The following is a 22,763-nucleotide window of genomic DNA, read 5'->3' as shown; positions in this document are numbered from 1 at the left end:
AACTGCCCCTGATGTCACCTGATGGGAGCCAGGGTGGGGCGTAGCCAGTGAGAGGGGTGGACGGGGCGGGGTGGCCGCAGGGGCAGGAAGGACCCCGGCCGGGTCTCCCAGGGAGCCTGGCGCTGCCAGCCAGGGGGACGCAGCCACTGGGCGGCTCCGGTTAGAGGGGTTTCCGGGCCAACGCGACGGCCCCCGCGAGGGACGCTGGGGGGCCCCGGGGACGCCTGCCAGGGCTGGGCGCGCTCACGCCCCTGCACTTCGCATCGCCTGCGCCAGGAACGCCAGGAACGGGAGGCAAAGGCGATCCGGGAGGGCCGCGTCCGCCCCCGGCTGCCCTCGGACGCGGCCTGGACCCCAGCTTCCCGCTGGTGCAGCGGGCATCACTGATTGATTGGTGATGCCTGCCCTGGGCCCGGGGGTGGGCTCCGACGCCCCGCCAGCCCGTCCCCCACTTCCGATGAGTGTGCGCTGATCAGGGCATGGGCGGGGGGCAGCAGTGGGACCCCTCCCGGCCCGGAGCGGGCAGGGGGACAACTCGGGGCAGAGGCTGGGCGGCCTCCGGGTGACACCGGGCTCAGGGCGGGGGCGCGGCATGGCCTCCCCGTCACGGGGGCTCCGCGTCCTCCAGTGGGCGCCGGGCATGACGCCGCCGTGGTGAGCGTGTGAAGCCGTGTGCACGCGCCGGGCTGTTTGAAGGATGGGAGTGTGTGTGCACACGTGTGTGTGGTGTGTGCACGGGGCATGTGTACACGTGTGCTGGTGTGTGCAGGGACATGTGTACACGTGTGTGGTGTGTGCACGTGTGTGGTGTGTGTGCACGGGACATGTGTACACGCGTGTGGTGTGTGCAGGGACATGTGTACATGTGTGTGTGGTGTGTGCACGGGGCATGTGTACACGTGTGTGTGGTGTGTGCAGGGACATGTGTACATGTGTGTGTGGTGTGTGCACGGGGCATGTGTACACGCGTGTGGTGTGTGCAGGGACATGTGTACATGTGTGTGTGGTGTGTGCACGGGGCATGTGTACACGTGTGTGTGGTGTGTGCAGGGACATGTGTACATGTGTGTGTGGTGTGTGCACGGGGCATGTGTACACGCGTGTGCTGGTGTGTGCACGGGGCATGTGTACACGCGTGTGGTGTGTGCAGGGACATGTGTACATGTGTGTGTGGTGTGTGCACGGGGCATGTGTACACGTGTGTGTGGTGTGTGCAGGGACATGTGTACATGTGTGTGTGGTGTGTGCACGGGGCATGTGTACACGCGTGTGCTGGTGTGTGCACGGGGCATGTGTACACGCATGTGTGGTGTGTGCACGGGGCATGTGTACACGCGTGTGTGTGTGTGCAGGGACATGTGTACACGGGTGTGGTATGTGCACGGGGCATGTGTACACGTGTGTGGTGTGTGTGCACGGGGGCATGTGTACACGCGTGTGTGTGTGTGCACGGGGCATGTGTACACGTGTGTGGTGTGTGTGCACGGGGGCATGTGTACACGCGTGTGTGGTGTGTGCATGGGGACATGCACCCACACGGGCACACACACTCCCCCCCGTGTCCCACGGAAACACGCGCTCCCTCCCGTGTCACATGACCACACGGGCACACGCGCTCCCCCCCGTGTCCCACGGAAACACGCGCTCCCTCCCGCGTCACATGGCCACACGGGCACACGCGCTCCCTCCTGTGTCACACGGGCACACGCGCTCCCTCCCGCGTCACATGGCCCCACTCTTGCTCCTGCAGGCGGCCCAAGGCAGAAACGTTTATTCCCAAAGCGCCAGCTAACAAAGCCACAGCGGCGTCTGGGGGGGGGGTCGGCGGGGGGGCTGCGGGGACACCTCTGGCCCGGGTGCTCCCCTGGGCTGCCCCTCCCCCCGCGGGGACCTGGCTGGGGGGTGGGGGCTCACGGGCAGGAGTCGTGGGTCTCCCGGGGGGACAGCCATCCGCGCAGGGGGCCGGGGGCGCGCCACGCCCACCGCGCCGGGACTGCGCCCAGACCGGGCAGCAGAGCGAGGTCCCACCCGGCCCGGCCCGGGGAGCGAGGGCGGGCAGGCCCCGGGGCTGGACAGGCCAGCAGAGGCGCGGATCATCGGCCGAGCAGCGGACCTGCCGCCCGCCGTCCCCGCAGCCCGGCGGCACGCGGATGGGGGTGGGGGTGGGGAGCGCAGCCTGGCCCCGGGGGCCCTCCCCAGGCGGGGGCCGCGGGCGTCTCCCCTGGGAAGGCCCGCAGGGGGACCGCCCTCAGCTGCCAGCAGCCCGGGGCGGGGCGCGGAGGCAGGAGGGCGTCCGGCCTGCACGGGGCAGGCGGGAGCTCCGGTCAGGAGTGAGATGAGCGCGGGTGGGGCCCGGCGGCCTCCCACCCTCTCCGTCCCAGTGGAAGCGCGGCGAGGCGGGGCCCACGGCTCCCCTACGGCCACTGGCCGCCGCTGGCCGGGTAGCTGGGCACGGTGGGGTACTCCGGCAGGCTGTTCCCCGAGAAGTTGTTGTACTGCGCCTCCCGGGACGGGGGGTTCCGCCACGCGCCCGTGCTCCACTCCGTCTGCGCCTTCTGGAAGCTTCCACCAGCCCCCCGGTAGATCCTGTGCACCTGTGGGGGCGGGACAGGCGCGGCGGGGATGGGCGTGGCCGGGCCGGGCGCACACGGGGGGGGGGGGGGGACGGGCGAGCTGGGCGGAGGGCGACCCTCAGGGAAGGGTCCACAGCTCCTGGCCAGTCCTGGCAAGCCAGGGGACGGCAGGTCGCTGTCTCCCGTCTCTCTGTAGCTCTGCCTCTCAAATACATAAACCTTTTTTAAAAAAGACCAAGGCGGGGCCGGCGCTGTGGCACAGAGGGTTAGCGCCCTGGCCTGAGTCGCTGGCATCCCGTATGGGCGCCGGTTTGAGTCCCGGCTGCTCCTCTTCCCATCCAGCTCCCTGCTGTGGCCTGGGAGAGCAGTGGACGATGGCCCAGTTCTTGGGCCCCTGCACCCGCGTGGGAGACCCGGATGGAGCCCCTGGCTCCGGATCGGCCCAGCTCCGGCCGTTGCGGCCATCTGGGGAGTGACCCAGCGGGTGGAAGACCTCCCTCTCTCTCTCTCTCTCTCTGTCTCTACTTCTCTCTGTAACTCTTTCAAATAAATAAAATAAATCTTAAAAAAAAAACGCCCAAGGCGACCATAGCGTCCCTGCGGCAGGAGCCCGGGCCCCGCCCCCACCTGTTCCCAGCACCGGGCCTGCGGCCGTCGCCCCCACAGCCCCCACAGCCCCACCGGGCCCAGGGCAGGGCTCTGCTCCTCCTGGGCCTCCAGCTGGGCCCTGCGGAGCTGCGCTGCCCTCCGGGGCCCCTGCCCGCCCCAGGGCCAGGAGAGGCCGTGTCCCCGTGACGTGTCAGTGGGCACGGGGCTGCGCCACGTCTAGAAACCGTGACCTGCACCCCCAAAGGAGCAGCGTCCTCGCCGGGCACCCCCCTGCACACGGCACCCCCTCCCTGCACCCCCCTGCAGCCGGCACCGCCCCCGCCCCTCCCTGGCCCGGCAGCACTGGACTTGGACGCTGTCCGTGCCGCCATCTGCTCTACGCCAGCTTGTCTCGGGTGTGGAGCAGCACGGGGGGGCCCTCGGCCGTGCAGGGGGGGCCCTCGGCCGTGCGGGGGGGCCCTCGGCGGCCTCGGGAGCCTGGCCCAGGGCCCGCGCGGGGGGCGGCGACGGGAGGGACGTGGTTTGAACTCCGCGCTCCACCCGGCTGCTCTGGGCAGAGCCCCCGGAGCCGGAGCCGGCCCGGTGCTGCCATGGCGGCAGGGCGCCGCGCAGGGCCCAGGACTCACCTTCAGGATGGCGACGGCCATCATGGCGGCCGACAGGGAGAACATGATGGCCGGGAGCAGCATGACCACGGCGGCCCCGACGCTGGTCCCGAAGAAGCCGATGGCCGCCAGCCAGCCGCTGAGGACGAGAGCGCGCGTGGGCCCCGGCACGCGGCCACAGCAAATCAGAGGGGGGGGCAGGGCACGGGGAGGGCGGCGGGCGAGGCCCTGGGGGCGCCCTCTGCAGGGGCCAGGGCTGGGCCCAGACCCCAGGGTCGCTGCTCTGCCCCACGGAACCGGGCAGCTGGGCGGTGACGCACGCCCCGGGGGGCCAGCATCCCAGAGGGCACCAACCCAGCTCCCTGCCGTGGCCTGGGAGGGCCTGGACGATGGCCGGGTGCTGGGGCCCTGTACCCGCGTGGGAGACCCGGATGGAGCTCCTGGCTCCTGGTCAGCACAGCTCCGGCTGCGGTGGCCACCTGGGGAGTGACCCCGCGGAGGGAAGACCTGGCTCCCCCTCTGTCTCTCTCTTCTACTCTAAACTCTGCCTTCCAAATCGTAAAAACAAACGCCGGCGGCAGCAGCGGCACCAGCAGCCACAGGTCGCCTCGGCCCTGGGCCCTGAGCGTCCGCCTGAGGGGGCGGCGGGCGGAGCCGGGGGCACTGCTGGCCACGGGGGACGGGGGTCGCGAGCCCCGGACTCCCCCCGAGGGGCGGCCCCAGGCCCCTCCCTCAAACCTGCCTCCAGCAGCGTGGCCCACGCGTGTGGTTGGTGCCACGTGGGACGTGCGGGGTGCTGGGGACACGGGCCGTCACCGCCTGCTGGGGCGTCGTCCCGTGTGCGGGACGGCGGTGCAGGGGGTCCCTCGCGCCACTCGGGCGCCCCCGGCTGAGGCTTACCACGCGCCCCACCCCGCGAAGCCGATGGCCTGGATGACCGTCAGGACAAACTGGGCCCCGAAGACGAAGAAGAACGCCATGAAGTTAAAGGAGCTGTCGGCCCTGGGGACACAGAGCACCTGGTGACCTGGTGACCTGCGACCTGTGACCTGGTGACCTGTGACCGCGGCCCGGCCCGCACGCACGGCATCGAGGGGCCAGGCCGGAGCCCAAAGCCGAGGCCTCCACCCGAAGAAGTCAGAGGCCCGGCCCGGCGGCCACGCACCGCCCAGTTCCGCAGGGCCCAGGCCGGTGGTCACGGCTGCCGCCGGCTCTGCCCAGGCCCCGCTGCCCCACGCGGCCCCGCCACCTCGGCGAACAGCAAGGGCCCTTCCAGACGGCTGGGGGCACCCACGGCACAGCCCGGCGGCACAGCGCAGGCTCACGGTGGCCAGAGGTGGGACAGCCCCCAGCCCACCCCCAGGGTGCGGCCACAGTGGGCACCACGCCCAGGGGCAGGGAGGACGTCGGGGACGGAAGCGGGCAGCGGGCGACTGCCCACGGGGGCGCGCTTCTTCCCGGCGGAATGTTCCGGAAGTCGAGGCGGCCGCGATGTGGCTGGACTCCCCGCGGGGTGCGTTCCCGGGAACCACGCCCAGGCAGGCAGCTGCAGACCCCGCCCCCCCCCCCCCCGCCGGAAGCAGGCGCCCCGGCGACCCCAGACCCCGGCCCCCCCCAGGCAGCTGCAGACCCCGCCCCCCCAGGCAGCTGCAGACCCCGCCCCCCCAGGCAGCTGCGGTCCCGCCCCCCCCCCCCCCCCCCGCAGGAAGCAGGCGCCCGGCGACCCCAGAGCCCGCCTCACCGGAAGGCCTTGTAGGCGGGTCGGAACCAGCACACGTAGCTGCAGGGGCTGAAGAGCAGCAGCCACGCCAGGGCCAGCCCGAAGTTGGCTCCCGAGCCGCCGGCGATCCACCAGGCCAGGCAGGCCACCAGGTTCACGGCGAGGGTGGCGCAGTAAACTGCGGGGAGGCCGGGGCAGCCGGGTCAGCCGGGTCAGCGCGCGCCCGCCCACCTGCCCGGCGGCCCCCCCCCCCGCCCCGGGACGCCCCCGCTCACACAGCCACAGGCGGTAGAGCCCCCCCCCGGGATGCCCTCCCCGGGACGCCCCCGCTCACACAGCCACAGGCGGTAGACGCCCCCCCCGGGACACCCCCGCTCACACAGCCACAGGCGGTAGACGCCCCCCCCCCCGACGCCTCCCCCCGGACGCCCCGCCCCCGCTCACACAGCCACAGGCGGTAGACCCCCCACGGACGCCCCCCCCCGGACGCCCCCGCTCACACAGCCACAGGCGGTAGACCCCCCCCCGGGATGCCCTCCCCGGGACGCCCCCGCTCACACAGCCACAGGCGGTAGACGCCCCCCCCCCCCGACGCCTCCCCCCCGGACGCCCCGCCCCCGCTCACACAGCCACAGGCGGTAGACCCCCCCCGGGACGCCCCCCCCCGGACGCCCCCGCTCACACAGCCACAGGCGGTAGACCCCCCCCCGGGATGCCCCCCCCCCGCTCACACAGCCACAGGCGGTAGACGCCCCCCCCCCGGGACGCCCCCGCTCACACAGCCACAGGCGGTAGACCCCCCCCCGGACGCCCCCCCCCGGGACGCCCCCGCTCACACAGCCACAGGCGGTAGACCCCCCCCGGGACGCCCCCGCTCACACAGCCACAGGCGGTAGACGCCCCCCCCCCGGACGCCCCCGCTCACACAGCCACAGTCGGTAGACGCCCCCCCGGGACGCCCCCGCTCACACAGCCACAGGCGGTAGACCCCCCCCCGGGATGCCCCCCCCCCGCTCACACAGCCACAGGCGGTAGACGCCCCCCCCCCGGGACGCCCCCGCTCACACAGCCACAGGCGGTAGACCCCCCCCCGGACGCCCCCCCCGGGACGCCCCCGCTCACACAGCCACAGGCGGTAGACCCCCCCCGGGACGCCCCCGCTCACACAGCCACAGCCGGTAGACGCCCCCCCGGGACGCCCCCGCTCACACAGCCACAGGCGGTAGACCCCCCCCGGGACGCCCCCCCCCCCCGCTCACACAGCCACAGGCGGTAGACGCCCCCCCCGGACGCCCCGCTCACACAGCCACAGGCGGTAGACCCCCCCCGGGACGCCCCCGCTCACACAGCCACAGCCGGTAGACGGCCCCCCCCCGGACGCCCCCGCTCACACAGCCACAGCCGGTAGACGGCCCCCCCCCGGACGCCCCCGCTCACACAGCCACAGGCGGTAGACGGCCCCCCCCCACGCCTCCCCCCGGACGCCCCGCCCCCGCTCACACAGCCACAGGCGGTAGAGCCCCCCCCGGGACGCCCCCGCTCACACAGCCACAGGCGGTAGAGCCCCACAGCCACAGGCGTTAGACGCCCCCCCCCGGGACGCCCCCGCTCACACAGCCACAGGCGGTAGACGGCCCCCCCCACGCCTCCCCCCGGGACACCCCCGCTCACACAGCCACAGGCGGTAGACGCCCCCCCCGAGCGCCCCCGCTCACACAGCCACAGGCGGTAGACCCCCCCCCGGGACGCCCCCCCCCGGGACGCCCCCGCTCACACAGCCACAGGCGGTAGACGCCCCCCCCCGAGCGCCCCCGCTCACACAGCCACAGGCGGTAGAGCCCCCCCCCATGCCCCGCTCACACAGCCACAGGCGGTAGACGCCCCCCCCCGAGCGCCCCCGCTCACACAGCCACAGGCGGTAGACCCCCCCCCGGACGCCCCCCCCCCGGACGCCCCCGCTCACACAGCCACAGGCGGTAGACGCCCCCCCCCGAGCGCCCCCGCTCACACAGCCACAGGCGGTAGACCCCCCCCCCCGGACGCCCCGCCCCTGCTCACACAGCCACAGGCGGTAGACCCCCCCCCGGGACACCCCCGCTCACACAGCCACAGGCGGTAGACGGCCCCCCCCGACGCCCCCCCCCGGGACGCCCCCGCTCACACAGCCACAGGCGGTAGACCCCCCCCCCGGGACGCCCCCCCCCCGGACGCCCCCGCTCACACAGCCACAGCCGGTAGACCCCCCCCCCGCCCCGGGACGCCCCCCCCCCGCTCACACAGCCACAGGCGGTAGAGCCCCCCCCCATGCCCCGCTCACACAGCCACAAGGCGGTAGACGCCCCCCCCCGAGCGCCCCCGCTCACACAGCCACAGGCGGTAGACCCCCCCCCGGGACGCCCCCCCCCGGGACGCCCCCGCTCACACAGCCACAGGCGGTAGACCCCCCCCCCCGGACGCCCCGCCCCTGCTCACACAGCCACAGGCGGTAGACCCCCCCCCGGGACACCCCCGCTCACACAGCCACAGGCGGTAGACGGCCCCCCCCCGACGCCCCCCCCCGGGACGCCCCCGCTCACACAGCCACAGGCGGTAGACCCCCCCCCCGGGACGCCCCCCCCCGGACGCCCCCGCTCACACAGCCACAGCCGGTAGACCCCCCCCCGCCCCGGGACGCCCCCCCCCCGCTCACACAGCCACAGGCGGTAGACGCCCCCCCCGGGATGCCCCCCCGGACGCCCCCGCTCACACAGCCACAGGCGGTAGACCCCCCCCCCGGGACGCCCCCCCCCCGGGACGCCCCCGCTCACACAGCCACAGCCGGTAGACGCCCTTCACCAGCGCCTGGTGCTCGACGGGGATCTCGTCCGAGAAGTTCTGGTAGAAGCAGGGCTTCAGCGGCACGAACCTGGGCAGCGGCGGGAAGTTGTTCTCCTTCCCTGCGCGAGGAGGACGCGCGTGGGCGGGCGCACGCTGCGGGACACCGACGCGGGCCGGACAGGGACGCGCAGGGGCGGAGGGGCGGGAGGGCGGAGGTCAGAGCTGGGGGGTGACTGCAGGGGGGAGGTCAGAGCTGGGGGGGGACTGCAGGGGGGAGGTCAGAGGGGGGGTGACTGCAGGGGGGAGGTCAGAGCGGGGGGTGTGACTGCAGGGGGAAGTCAGAGCCGGGGTGACTGCAGGGGGAGGTCGGGGGGGGTGACGGCAGGGGCGGAGGTCAGAGGGGGGGTGACTGCAGGGCCAGAAGTCAGAGCCGGGGGTGACTGCAGGGGGGTCAGAGCCGGGGTGACTGCAGGGGGAGGTCAGAGCCGGGGGTGACTGCAGGGGGAGGTCAGAGCCGGGGTGACTGCAGGGGGAGGTCAGAGCCGGGGTGACTGCAGGGGGAGGTCAGAGGGGGGGTGACTGCAGGGGGGAGGTCAGAGCGGGGGGTGTGACTGCAGGGGGGAGGTCAGAGCGGGGGGGGGTGACTGCAGGGGGGAGGTCAGAGCCGGGGTGATGGCAGGGGGGAGGTCAGAGCCGGGGTGGTGGGCGGGGCTGGGGGCTCCCTGCCTCCTGGAGGCCAGGCCCCGCCCCCTTGTGCAGGGCCGGAGCGCAGAGATGCAGCAGGCGGAGCCCGGGGAGCTGCGGGCGGGGCCGCGCTCCCTCCCAGGGCTGGGGCGGCCCTCCCTCCCCCCCAGCTCCAAGGCCGCGTGTGCCCCTCGCCGGGCGCCGGCCGCTCCAGGGTGACCTCCGCCTCCAGCTCCGGGGACCAGGACGGACTCGCTGTAGGGGAGCGCGCGCGGCGGCGCCCCCCGGTGGCCGGTGCCTCAGGAAATGCTCCCCGACCACCGTGGGGCCGCACGGGCCGGACACGGGCCTGGCGGTGACCCCGAAGGCCCGCAGGGAGCAGGCGGCCTGCACAGGGCCCCGGGGGGGGGGGGCTCTGCCTCGGCCCCTTCCTGAGCGGCGCGGCCGGCACTCACCTGACATGGCGGCGGCAGGCGGCACCCGGTCGGAACCTGCGGCCACCTGGAAGGAGACGGGCGGTCAGGGACGCCCAGGCCCCACGGCCCGACGCCTGGCTGCAGCCGGGCCACCACGGGGGCCCTGGGGCCCTGCGCCCCGACGTAGGCTGGGTCCGGGCGTCCCCTCCCCGGGGCAGCCTGGCCGCTGGTGCTGGCGGGAGGACAGGCCCACGGGGCAGCCTCCCCACCTCGGCCCTGGAGCAGGACGCCCGGGTCTGCGCAGCCCACCCTGCCAGGCCACCTTCACGGCCGGGCGGCCCCAGGCAGGCCACACCCCTCTCTGGGCTGCAGCTTCCCTTCAGGACCGGACGGCACCCAGGGGACGGGACCAGGGGGGCCCCCACCCCCGCCCCGCCCCCGCCCCCCAGCACCTCCTGGAGGTAGCCCTGGCCTCCCGCAGCCCCAAGAGCCCCTAGGGCCAGGTGAGGAGAGACCAGAGCCCCCCCATCAGTGCCGAGGCCCCCAGTCCCTTCCAGACCGCAGAGGGGGGGTGCCCGGGCCCCCAGTCCCTTCCAGACCTCAGAGGGGGGTGCCCGTCCCCCAGTCCCTTCCAGACCTCAGAGGGGGGTGTCTCCCGGGCCCCCAGTCCCTTCCAGACCACAGAGGGGGGGTGTCTCCCGGGCCCCAGTCCCTTCCAGACCTCGGGGGGGGGGTACCCGGGCCCCCAGTCCCTTCCTGACCACAGAGGGGGGTGCCCGGGCCCCCAGTCCCTTCCAGACCTCAGAGGGGGGTGCCCGGGGCTCCCCTCGGGCGCAGCAGCCCCCCTTACGAGCCACCCACCTGCCGCACAGACCCGCGGCCGTGCCCGGTGCCACCACCACAGACACCAGCCTGGTTTGGGACACTTTATTTCCGCAGGGGGGGGCCCACACGACACACAACCACGGGAGGCCTCGCGACAGTCCGTTGGGCACCAAGACGTGCCCGTCCCCGCTGTGCGCCTGCGTCCCTGGCGGCCGGCGGGCCTACGTGTCGGGGTCCAGCCGGCGGCACTGGTCCTCCAGGACCCCGCGGAACACCTGGAAGCGGTGGTTGAGGTCGGGCCGGGCGTGCACGCGGAAGCGGGTGCCCAGGGCGCCGTCGGGCGAGGGCGCCCCGTAGAAGACCCTCTGGATGCGTGAGTGCACCAGGGCCATGGCGCACATGGCGCAGGGCTCCCGCGTGACGTACAGGTCGTAGCCGGTGCACACGTAGGGGAGGCCGTCCTCGTCCGCGTCCAGCTTGCGCACGGTGCCGGCGCGGACGCCCACGGGGGCTGCGGCAGCAGCGAAGGAGCAGGCGGGGTGGGCTGCGAAGTCGTAGGTGCCGCGGCCCTGGCCCTGCGCCACCAGGTCCACGCACACCATGACGGCGTGCAGCAGGGGGCTGGCCGGGCAGCGGCAGTCGTGGCCCGTGGCCAGCACGCGGCCCGAGGCCGGGTCCACCACGACGGCGCCCACGGCCCTCAGGCCCCGCGCGGCTGCCTGCCGGGCCGCCCGCACGGCGCGCTCCATGTGGCTCTGCATGGCGGCGCGCTCCCGCGCCGAGAAGAGCTGTCCAGCCAGGGCGCTGGTCACCTGCTTGTCCTCGTGGAAGGAAGTGGGCCAGTGGGCCCGAGCCTCCTCGAACTGGCCCCTGGTCAGGGGCGGCCGCGCGGGCACCGCCACCAGGAAGGGCTGCCCCAGGCCGCGGGGGTCCACGGCGGGCCGCGGCAGGAGCTCGGCCAGCGAGCGCGGCCCCGCGGCGGCCCCCGCCAGGCACAGCAGCAGCTCCAGGGCGTGGGGGCTGCCGGCCGCCTGGCTGGGCCGCACCCTCTTGAGGTGGGGCTGGCCGGGCAGCGGGTGCGCGGCCGACACCTCCTTGAGGAGGCGCGAGGTCTGGCGTGTGTCCAGCACGGGCGCGGCGTAGGCCAGCACCAGCTCCACGCGCCCCGACTGCTGCTCCGACAGGACGGGCGAGGCTTGCCACGGCGCTGGCTCCCGCGTGGGGCTCCCGGCCTGCTCCGGGCCCTGCTGCTCCGCCGGGCCTGTGCTGGGCTCCATCGCGGGCGCGGCGGACTGTGGGAGAGAGACCGGGCACAGCATCATCCGGCGGCTGCGGGCGGGGCCGGGCGGGTCCATCCCGGGAGGCGTGGGCTCTGCGTGCGGCGGCCCGTCGCGTCCACTCCTGGGCCACGGCTTTGTACAAGTCAAGGCCCGCTCCGTGAGCCACGGAACACGGCGCTTCCAAGGGCACGGCCGGGCGGCCTGCGGTCACGGGGCTGTGCCCCCACGGCCGCCGCCAGCTTCCCGGCGCAGCCACACCCCGCCGACCCGGCGCACCGGGCAGCCACTCCCCCGCTCCCGGAGGCCACAGACTGGGCGCGAGGCGGCGGCGGTGCCAGTTTTACACGGAGGGGCCACGTGGCCAGGAACCCAGCAGCCTGCGGGGACGCACCCGGCTGGCGCCCCGCCTGGGCCGAGTGCAGGCCCGAGAGGTGGCCGCTGTTGTCAGCGTGGAGCCGGTCAGGAGCCGCGGGCACAGGCCAGGGCACGGGAGTGCACCTCAGAACGGGCGCCTGCCCGCTAACCCTGGTCCCCAAGCCTCCGCCAAGGTCACAGCACCGGGGCTGCCACAGCCGGGCTGGGCCTGCGGGCGCCGCACCAACAGCCCTCCCGCCAGGGCTCCGTCCCCACTGCAGCCCACACGGGCCCTGGGCTGTCCCGGCGGCTTCTCCCACACCGCTTTTCAGATAAATCTTTCAGAGAAAGAAAGAAAGATAAAACAAAAAGGCAAATGGAGAGGCTGCCTCGTACGCGTCTGGGAACCTGGACTTGGGGCCCCAACACAGCACCCCGACACACACACACCCAACTCACGCCCACACAGAGCACAGCCCAGGGACACACAAGTACCCAACACACGCCCACACAGAGCACAGCCCGGGGACCCCGACACACACACACACACGCACCCAACACACGCCCACACAGAGCAGAGCCCAAGGACCCCAAAACACACCCCAACACCCCAACACACGCCCACACAGAGCACAGCCCAGGGACCCCGACACACATGCACCCCAACACCCTGACACACACACTCAGCCCGGGGACCCCGACACACACACACACACCCAACACACGCCCACACAGAGCACAGCCCAGGGACCCCGACACACATGCACCCCAACACCCTGACACACACACTCAGCCCGGGGACCCCGACACACACACACACACCCAACACACGCCCACACAGAGCACAGCCCAGGGACCCCGACACACACCCACACACGCACCCAACACACACTCAGCCCAGGGACCCCGACACACACACACCCAACACCCTGACACACGCACCCCAACACACACCCACACAGAACACAGCCCAGGGACCCTGACACACACCCTACACCCTGACACACACGCACGCACCCTGACACTTCACCCCGACACACACACTCAGCCCAGGGACCCAACACGCGCCCTCCGTGCGACACCACAAACGCCGGCCCGGCTCACAGCCCAGGGCCCCACGGCCCAGCTCAGAGAGGCCGCACGGTGCTTCCTGGCTACAGATTGGACGGGCGCTCCCAGGACACGGGGGCGGAAACCCCACACCCCTGCACTCTTCCGTCCTGCACCGTGACAGGGACGGCCCTGCGGTGCCCGGGGACCGTGACACGGGTGACTCAGGTGACCCTGTGTGTGCCCGGGGACCGTGACACGGGTGACACAGGCAACACGGATGACACGGGTGGCCCTGCGGTGCCCGGGGACCGTGACACGGGTGACACTGATGACACGGGTGGCCCTGTGCATGCCTGGGGAACCTCTGTGCCCGGGGACCATGACACGGGTGACACGGCTGACACAGGCAACACAGATGACACGGGTGACACTGATGACACGGGTGGCCCTGCGGTGCCCGGGGAACCTCTGTGCTTGTCAGGGCGGGGTCTGGACAGCTCGCTGGACCCCGCGGCTCCTGCTGGAGCGCCCCCTCCCATCAGCACGGGGCGGCAGGCATGGGCGGGTGCCTGGCCCCCCAGCCCCGCGGGAGACCCGGGTGGAGCTCCTGGCTCCTGGCTGCAGCCTGGCCCAGCCCGGTGTGGCGGCATCTGCACCGAGAACCAGGCGACGGAGGCTCCGTCTGCCCCTCAAATCAGGAACCCCCCCGTGCCCCGCACGGACACACCACCGGTGGACACGGGGCCTGTGACGCCCACGGCCCACGTCCCGGCCACTCCCTGCCCACAGCCTGGCCAAGCGGCGGAGGACGCCCGGGTGCTCGGCCTGCACCCACGTCAGAGACCCATGGGGCTCCGGGCTCCCGTTTCGGGGAGGGAACCAGTGGACGGAAGCTCCCCCCCCCCGCCCCCGTGCCCGTCAGCCGGCTCTGGTAAGTAAATACCACAACAGGGCACAGTGGGCTAAGCCACCGCCTGCAGGGCCGGCTCCCCACACGGGCGCGGGTTCGAGTCCCGGCTGCTCCACGTCCCATCCAGCTCTGCTGTGGCCTGGGAGGGCCTGGACGAGGGCCCAAGTGCTGGGGCCCTGCACCCGCGTGGGAGACCCGGACGCAGCTCCTGGCTTCGGATCGGCACAGCGCCGGCCGTTGCGGCCATCCGGGGAGGTGGACCAGCGGGGGGGGACCTCCCTCTCCCTCTCTCCTCTCTCCCTTCTCTCCCTCTCTCTCCCCCTCCCTCCCTCTCCCTCTCCCCCCTCTCTCTCTCCCTCTCCCTCTCTCTCCCTCTCTCCCTCCCTCTCCCTCTCCCCCTCTCTCCCTCCCTCTCCCTCTCCCCTCTCTCTCTCCCTCTCTCTTCCTCTCTCCCCCTCCCTCTCTCTTCCTCCCTCTCCCTCTCTCCATCTCTCTCTCCCTCTCCCCCTCTCTCTATCCCTCTCTCGCTCTCTCCCTCTCTCCCTCTCCCTCTCCCTCCCTCCCTCTTCTCTCCTCCCCCTCCCCCCTCTCTCCCTCTCCCCCTCTCCCTCCCTCTCACTCCCCCCTCCCCTGACTCTCTCTTTCTCTCTCCCTCTCCTCTCTCTTCCTCTCTCTCTCCCTCTCTCTCTCCCTCTCTCTCCCTCCCTCTCTCCCTCTCCCTCTCTCTTCCTCTCTCTCCCCCTCCCTCTCTCTCTCTCCCTCTCCCTCTCTCTCCCTCTCTCTCTCCCTGACTCTAACGCTACCTCTGAATAGATAACATAAGATGCGACCACGAGCGTTGCCTGGCAGCTCGCGTCACCGCGCCCCGCACCCGGGCCGGAGGGTCTCGCTGTGGGCGGGCGCGTCAACACCTCCCACGTGGTGTACCCAGCAGCCCGGCCAGCAGCGCCAGGCCGCAGTGTCGGGAACGCACGGCAGGGGGCGCCGTGGCAGCCACGGGAAGGCGCTGGAGCCAGGCAGGGCCCACGGCCGACCCGCTGGCACCGCCCGCGGCCCACAAAGGCTCCTCTGTCCGGGCACAGGGCAGACACAGCCCCGCTTGTCCCTCCGAGACCACGACCTCCGTGCGGCGGACAACAGGGCTGCCGGGCCACCCGACGCCGCGGGCAGCAGCGGACCCAGGGCCGGGCAGGGTCTGTGGCGGGGTCCCTGCTCCGCCCCGGGGACACAGGTGCCCTGGGGAGGGCCCGGGAGCCCTCGAAGCTCAGCCCGGACTCGTCCTGGCGCCCACCCCCGGGCCTCGCTCCCCAGAAGGAATCCCATCACCCCGGGAGCAGAGGGGACGAACACGGCACGCCACGCTCCAGCCCCGGGGACCCAGCGGCCAGGCCAGAGTCCACGGGGACCCGGGCCACCTTGGACAGAGTCCACGGGACCCAGCGGCCAGGCCACTCAGACAGGGTCCCGGGGACCTGGGCCACCTCGGGCACGGCCCACGGACCCAGCGGCCACCTCGGCTCGGCCCACGGGACCCAGGCCCCCTCGGACAGAGTCCACGGGGACCCAGCGGCCAGGCCACTCAGAGTCCACGGGACCCAGCGGCCAGGCCACTCAGACAGGGTCCACGGGGACCTGGGCCACCTCGGGCACGGCCCACGGGACCCAGCGGCCACCTCGGACAGAGTCCACGGGACCCAGCGGCCAGGCCACCTCGGACAGAGTCCACGGGACCCAGCGGCCACCTCGGGCACGGCCCACGGGACCCAGCGGCCACCTCGGACAGAGTCCACGGGGACCCAGCGGCCACCTCGGCTCGGCCCACGGGGACCCAGGCCCCCTCGGACAGAGTCCACGGGGACCCAGCGGCCAGGCCACTCAGAGTCCACGGGGACCCGGGCCACCTCGGGCAGAGTCCACGGGACCCAGCGGCCACCTCGGCTCGGCCCACGGGACCCAGCGGCCACCTCGGGCAGAGTCCACGGGGACCCGGGCCCCCTCGGGCCGTCTGCAGGGCTCCCGGGGGCGGCGCCGGCGGGCAGGGGGGCCGGGGCAAGAGGCCCCCGCAGTGCCCGCGCCCCGAACGCGCACCCGCCACGGGCGCCGGGGCCTCGGGACGCGCTCAGTGGGATCACCGGGACTGGCGGACACACAGGCTGCGGGCCTCGAGGCGGGAGGAAGTCACCACGAGCGCTCGGGGTGCAGGGGACTGCCGCCTTTTGACCCGGGACAGGGCGCAACGGAAGCGGCTGGCGCGCACGGGGCCTCCGGGGCCGGCCGCAGGGTAAGGCGCATGCGCACAGAGCGACGCGACGCGGGGCGGGGGGCCGGGGGCCGCGGGCGCGCACGCGCACTCCCGCCCCGTCGCGCGCACGCCCATCCGACGGACCGAGACGCTCCCGAGAGCCCGGCCGCCCGGCCCCTCGACCCCTGCGCGGGCGGCCACCCTCACCGCTCCAGCTCGCCCTGCGCGCCCTCCTCAGGGACTGGCCCTGGACACTCACGGCCCCCAGCCCGCGCTCACCTCAGACAGGCGTGAGCCCGCGCCTCGCCAAGTCCTAGCAACCGGCCTGCCCGCCTCCGCCTGGCACCGCGGGGCACGACGGGAGCGTAGTTCCAGGGGCGTGGCCGACGCGAGGCGGAGGCGGGGGCCTGAACTACAATCCCCAGAAGGCCGCGCGCGCCTGTGACTCGCCCTGCCACTCTCCGTAGCGCCTCTCACATGACCGGCTTGGGGCGGGGCGGGCTGGACCGCGGCACGCGGGGCTACGGTGGAGACGCGGGTTCGAGACCCAACGTGTGCCTGGGGAGCATTTAGCGCCGTAGGCACTCTGGGGAGTCCGAGTGGGGAGACTGAGTTAGAGGGGCGCGAGACAGCTCGCTGCAGTCACTCCGGAGCTCCTGGCCCCACGCACGAGGCTGGGGCCTCTTTCATGATGTGGGGGTGAAGGTGACTTGGCATGGGCTGAACCCCATTAGGAGAGCAAACGCTTGCCCTTGACACCTCTGGACCAAGTAGGTCTAGTTACTCAACAGGTTTAACCCAGGGGTCGGTCAGCTAGGGACGCGTCCCCTGCGGACACCGGCTCCTGCTCCAGCTGCTCCTCTTCGACCCAGCCCTCTGCGGTGGCCTGGGAAGGCGTGGAGGACCCAGTCCTTGGGCCCCTGCACCTGCGTGGGAGACCTGGGAGGAGCTCCTGGGTCCTGGCTTCGGATCGCTCCAGCTCTGGCCCTTGTGGCCATTTGGGGAGTGACCCAGCGGATGGAAGACCTCTCTCTCCCTGTCTCTCTCCCTGTCTCCCTCTCTCTCCCTGTCTCTCTTCCCTCTCCCTCTCTCTCTAACCCTGCCTCTCAAATAAATAAAAAAAAAAAAAGTCCCCTGGGGTCAAGGTGTTCTCTGGGGGACACGGCTGTGGCTGTCACGAGTGGGGGTGCTGCTGGCGTGGAGTGGGCGGGGCCAGGGCCGAGACCAGGGCGGGGGTAGGGGCGGCTGCGACTGCTCCGTGTCCGCCCTGCGGGGCTGTGGGCGAGGGTGCCGCCCCCGCTCTGCGGCAGGGAGAGCGCTGGTCCCAGCCCAGCTCTGCGACCCCACAGTGGGGGGCCCCCGTGCAGAGCGCCCTGGGCTCCCGGCTGCCCCCAGAAAGAGAGCTCTCCCCCGTGGGGGTCACTCTCCAGGTGACGGCGGCGGAGCCGGGAGCTCCATCCGGGTCTCCCCTCGGGCCCCCACCTGCTGCCGCCCAGGGGGCCCCTCCGCAGGGGGCAGGCTCTCGAACCCGCGCTCTGCCATGGGGTGCGAGCCTTGCCAGCGGCCGCCCGGGAGGGGAGGCCTGGAGGGCCCGGTGGGGGGAGCCCGTGGGCGGGGCGTCACCAGGGTCGGAGGTCGGCCGTGGTGGAGCCGCAGCAGAGGTTGGGGGGCGTGTCCGTGTCTGGGGAGCAGGGGTGGGGGCGTGTCCGCCTCTGGGGAGCAGGGGTGGGGGCGTGTCTGTGTCTGGGGAGCCGTGTGGGGGTCCGTCCGCCTGTGTCTTGGAGAGAGCGGGCTGGGCGGTGTCATCTGTGTCCAGGCCCCGCCCAGCAGCCCACTCCAGCCCCTGCCTGGGGCCCCACCTCATGCCCAGGCCTGGACAGAGTCCAGGTTAATCCACGATGCCGGGGACAATCCTGTATCGAGGACTCCTTCAGGGGCGGGCGGGGCCTCGCACTGTCCCGCCGGGCAGTCTGCTGGGCAAGTCTCAGAACAAAGCCCGATGTGTCGGCAAGGAGAGGAAGGGGCCGGCGCCGCGGCTCACTAGGCTAATCCTCCGCCTGCGGCGCCGGCACACCGGGTTCTAGTCCCGGTCGGGGCGCCGGATTCTGTCCCGGCTGCCCCTCTTCCAGGCCAGCTCTCTGCTGTGGCCAGGGAGGGCAGTGGAGGATGGCCCAGGTGCTTGGGCCCTGCACCCCATGGGAGACCAGGAGAAGCACCTGGCTCCTGCCTTCGGATCAGCGCGGTGCACCGGCCGCAGCGGCCATTGGAGGGTGAACCAACGGCAAAGGAAAACCTTTCTCTCTCTCTCTCTCACTGTCCACTCTGCCTGTCAAAAGAAAGAGAGAGAGAAAAGAAAAGGAGAGGAAGGAGGCCGAGGGCAGGCGTTTGGGTCTGGCAGCCTCGGGGTCCAGCCCTGCTCTGTCACCCTGAGAGGCCGCGGTGCCAGCCAAGTCCTTGGGCCCCTGGGAGCCCCCGGGCCACGCCCCGCTTGGCAGGCCCTGCGGAGTGAACCAGCACATGGGCGATCGCCGTGTGTCTCACTCTCCAATAAAAGACCCAAGTGTTGTCAGACAAAACGCGTCCAAGGGAGACACGGGCTCCCCTGGAAACCTCCTGGTGCCCGGCTGTGTGGCTGTGTCCGCCCGGCTCTCAGGAGCGGCCAAGGGCAGCGCCGTGGGGCTTCCCCAGTTCCGTGTCCAGCCTCAGACCAGGGTCTTCCTGGAGGTGGGGCTGGGGGGGGGGTCCTTCCGCCGCCCACAGAAGTCGGACGAAAGGAGGGGCTGTTGCCGTCCTCTGGGTCCCGGGACACCTGAGTGGCCCAGCAGGTGGGCAGCGAGGGAGCCCCTGCCCAGTGCCCCTGGCCCTGTCACTCACCCCTCCACCCGCCACCGCCACCTGTCCCCTCCCCAGCCTGGAAAAGCAGCGAACGGGAGCCCGGAAACACAAGTTCTTTTGCTCATGGCCCCTTACCCCTTGGTGGGCACGGGAGGCTGAGACCAAGGTGGGCACGTAGAGCCATCACAGCCCGGGCAGTTAGAGAGAGCGCCCCCAGCTGCCGGGGCCAGATGTTACACCCCAGATGCCCCTAGTGGCCAGGGCTGGGGCGTCCATCCGGGTCTCCCACGCGGGTGGCAGGGGCTTGAGCCGGCACTGCCGTCCCCCAGGGTGTGTACAAGCAGGGAGCTGGAGTCGCAGCCAGGGACCCCGGGGGTCTTCCCAGGACCACGTGCCCGCCCCATGCTGGTTTTAAAGGTGGGGGTGGAGGGGCGTGCTTGCAGTCGGGCCTGCCTGCCCTGCTGTCGGCCGCCCCGGGGCCCATTCTGACTCTGTCCACCGTGGACCCTCGTTGCTGGCCCAGAGTGAGCGCTCTGCTGGTGGGGGGGGGCACACGCACACGCTCACCGCGGTTAACTTCATTCGTCTGAAAGGCAGGGAGACGCAAAGATCTCTCATGCACTGCTTCTCCCTCCAAATGGGACCCACGTGTGCACCCGTGGGGAGCTGGGACCCAGGCTGCACCCCCTCCCGGAGTGGCCGACCCGGGCTCCTGCGGGATCAGGCGGGCACTGCCGCCATCTAGCGGCCACAAGCGGCCTCGCCCCGCTCCGGCCGCCCTGAACACCCACCTGCTCCAGGCGCCGCCCCCGGACCCGCGGCCAGACGGAAGAAGGCCCTCTCTAGGCTGGGGGGGCTGTCCCTCTCTCCCCGCCCCACTCAGCCCGGGGGTTTCCCGGGGCCTGGGTAGGGGCGGAACTGAGGGACACAGGGTCTCCCCGGGGAGGTCCCCGGCGTTTGCGAACGCTGGGAGGGTCTATGGCGACCGCGCGCTGAAGCCCTGAGCCAGGAGCGTCTTGCGGGTCTCCCACGCGGGCGCAGGGGCCCAGGCGCTTGGGCCATCTGCTGCTGCTCTCCCAGGCCAGAGCAGAGAGCTGGATGGGAAGTGGAGCAGCCGGGACTCGAACCGGCGCCCACTGTGCCACAACTCTGGCCCCATTTTTTTTTTTTTTAATAAACTTTATTTGAAAGATGGAGAAAGAGAGACAGAGAACCCCCATTCTGGTTCACTCCCGAAATGCCAGGGCTGGGTCAATCCGGGACCTGAGACCCTGAGCCACCTGCCCGGGGCCCTCCGAGGCCGGCAGCCCCCACCTCTGCCATTTTACCCTGCGCCCCCGCACTTCCTTCCTGTGGGGTGTGGAGCCGGCTTCCGGTCCGGGCTCCCCTGGGGAGGGGGCTGCTGTGTCAAAGCGGGGGCCACAGCCCCCCAGCCCCGGCTTCCTGTCTCTTCCCAAGACCAGGACGGGCTGTGTAGCCCCAGGGGGGACAACGGGGTCCCTGCCCGGGCGTCAGCCCCCACCTCCGCAGCTTCCTCTGCTCCAGGACCAGCGTCAAGTTCATCGTCAAGGTCAGGGTCAGAGCCGCGTTCAGGGGCTCCTTGCCCCCGCCCTCACGGCCCCTGTGTCTGCCCGAGCCCGCTGTCCTCTGCGTCCCTGCCCGCCCGCTCCTGATCCTGGCTGCGACTGCTCCAGGTGGACTCGTGTCCACTACCCCGGGGCTGCATAAAATATCCGGGTCATTTTTATATTTAAATTGTGTTTATCCGAGAGGCAGAGAGACGGAAACAGACAGAGGCCTCCCCTGGCTCCCTCCCCAGATGCCTGCGAGGGCCTGGCTGGGCGAGACTGGGGAGCCCCCCCCCCCCGCCCCTGGCTCCCCTTGGCCCTGCCCGCTTCCTGGGAGGAGGCCGCCGTGGGGGGCCAGAGGGCGAAGTCCATTCCAGACGCTGCGCCGTGGGACGCGGGGTCTGCACTGCTGGGACCCCCCCCCCCCCGCCCCGCATCGCCGGGTGCTGGCTGCTTGTCACCCGCGCACACTTCCTGTGCACAGCAAAACCAAGAGACTCGGAAGCCAGAACAAACCACGAGGGACGGGGCAGAGCCCAGGCGAGCTGGGCTTCCCAGGGGCCCAGGGACCCAGGAGGGAGACCTGTCCCCTGGGCCCGCCCACAGCCCCGAGCACCCTGGGTGCCCCTCCAGCTGGGAAGAATCCGAGCAGCCGCTTGGCCTAGAGGTGAGGTCAGCGCATCCCAGGTCCCAGAGCCCGGTTCCAGCTCCGGCCCGCCCCTGGACCCGCCCCACCCCAGATCCGCCCCCGCCCCCTGGACACGCCCCATCCCAAGCCCCGCCCCGTCCCGCCCCCCCTGGACCCGCCCTGCCCCTGGACCCGCCCCGCCCCGCCCCTGGACCCGCCCCCGCCCCGCCCCTGGACCCGCTCCGATGTAGCACAGCCTGGGAGGCACCAGGGAGGGCCCGTGCACCTGCCACCCGGAGGAGTTCCCGGCTCCTGGCTTCCATCTGGGGACCGAAGCCGAAGTCAGGGCTCTCTCCCTCCCTCCCCCTTCTCTCTCTCCCTGTCTCTCCCGCATTCCCTCTCTCTCTCTACCCCTCCCTCTCCCCCTCTCCCTCCCCCTTCCTCTCTCTCCCTCCCTCTCTCCCTCTCTCTCTCCCTCCCTCTCTCTCTCCCCTCCCCCCTCTCTCCCCCTCCCCCCTCTCTCCCCCCACCTCCCCCTCTCCCTCCCTCTCTCTCTCCCCCTCCCTTCTCCTCTCCCTCCCTCTCTCTCTCCCCCTTCGAACTCTCCCTCTCCCCACTCTGTCTCTCTGTCCCCCACCCTCTCCCTCCCTCCCTCTCCCTCCCTCCCTCTCCCTCCCTCTCTTTCTCTCTCTGCCTCCCTCTCTCTCTCTCCCCCTCTTTCTCTCTCCCTCTCTCCCCCTCCCTCCCTCCCTCCCTCTCTCCCTCCCTCCCTCTCTCCCCCCTCTCCCCCTTCCCCCTCCCTCTCTCTCTCTCCCTCTCTCTCTCTCCCTCCCTCTCTCTCTCCCTCTCTCCCTCTTTCCCCCCACCCTCTCTCTCGCTCCCTCTCCCTCCCTCTCTCTCCCTCCCTCTCTTCTCCCTCTCTCCCCCTCCCCTCCCCCTTCCTCTCTCCCCCTTCCCCCTCCCTCTCCCTCTCTCTCTCCTTCCCTCTCTCCCCCTTCCCCCTCTCTCTTCCTCCCTCTCTCTCTCTCCCTCCCTCCCTCCCTCTCCCTCCCTCCCTCTCCCTCTCTCCCCCTCCCCCTCCCCCCCTCTGTAACTAAGTCTTCTCTCCAGGGTCTGCCCCCTGAGGCGTCTCCTTAGTCAGGGCAGGGTCCTCAGCCCCTGTGTTGGGGGGGCGGTTTGCGGAGTGGGGCCCTCAGGAGGGGTCTGGTGGGCCGGTGCCCCAGGCACTGCCCATGGGAAGGCCCTGAGGCAGGGAGCAAGCTGGCCAGGCCAGAGAGGGGGAGGGGCCCCAGGTCCTGCAGCCGACCCCCACGGGGGCGTGGGGGAGAAGGAGCCCCGCGCTGGGGGCCCCTCAGCGCCTCCCCAGGCCACCCCTTCTGCTGTCTCCCTGGGTGCCTGCCCCTCCCCGGTCAGATGGGGCTGGAGGAAGGCGCTGGGAGAGGCCCTTCCTGCCGCCTGGCGCCCAGCGCAGTCATGAGGCAGCGCAAAGTCTTCTGGGCGGTTCTGACCTTCGGCCTGGGGGGGGCTGACCATACCCGGGAGACCAGAGGGGGCTGACCACACCCGGGAGACCAGGGGGGGGCTGAGAACACCCGGGAGACCGGGGCTGGGGACTGACAACACCCGGGAGATGGGGGGGACTGA

At 72.1% G+C, this 22,763-nt stretch overlaps 2 protein-coding genes across 3 annotated transcripts; both read right to left on the bottom strand.

Moving 5' to 3' along the window:
• Positions 1-1,745: 1,745 nt before the first annotated feature.
• Positions 1,746-16,455, bottom strand: SCAMP4 (secretory carrier membrane protein 4). 2 transcript variants are annotated; one of them, XM_070058534.1, is made up of 7 exons: positions 16,368-16,455; positions 9,464-9,509; positions 8,315-8,443; positions 5,529-5,685; positions 4,688-4,789; positions 3,809-3,926; positions 1,746-2,594 (listed from the first exon to the last, which is right to left on the bottom strand). In XM_070058534.1, exons 2-7 carry the CDS (start codon positions 9,468-9,470, stop codon positions 2,415-2,417), a joined length of 693 nt encoding a protein of 230 aa, XP_069914635.1. In that variant the 5' UTR covers positions 9,471-9,509; positions 16,368-16,455; the 3' UTR covers positions 1,746-2,414. The 2 variants fall into 2 exon arrangements, with proteins under 2 accessions (XP_069914635.1, XP_069914637.1); XM_070058536.1 differs by lacking the exon at positions 4,688-4,789.
• ADAT3 (adenosine deaminase tRNA specific 3) lies at positions 10,336-16,448 on the bottom strand. Its single transcript, XM_070058533.1, has 2 exons — positions 16,368-16,448; positions 10,336-11,541 (listed from the first exon to the last, which is right to left on the bottom strand). The coding sequence occupies exon 2, from the start codon at positions 11,524-11,526 to the stop codon at positions 10,471-10,473; it is 1,056 nt and encodes a 351-aa protein (XP_069914634.1). The 5' UTR covers positions 11,527-11,541; positions 16,368-16,448; the 3' UTR covers positions 10,336-10,470.
• Positions 16,456-22,763: the final 6,308 nt, after the last annotated feature.

This window comes from Oryctolagus cuniculus, chromosome 16 (genome assembly GCF_964237555.1).
Source record: "Oryctolagus cuniculus chromosome 16, mOryCun1.1, whole genome shotgun sequence".
Lineage (NCBI taxonomy): Eukaryota > Metazoa > Chordata > Mammalia > Lagomorpha > Leporidae > Oryctolagus > Oryctolagus cuniculus.
This window is presented reverse-complemented; position numbering and strand designations above follow the sequence as displayed.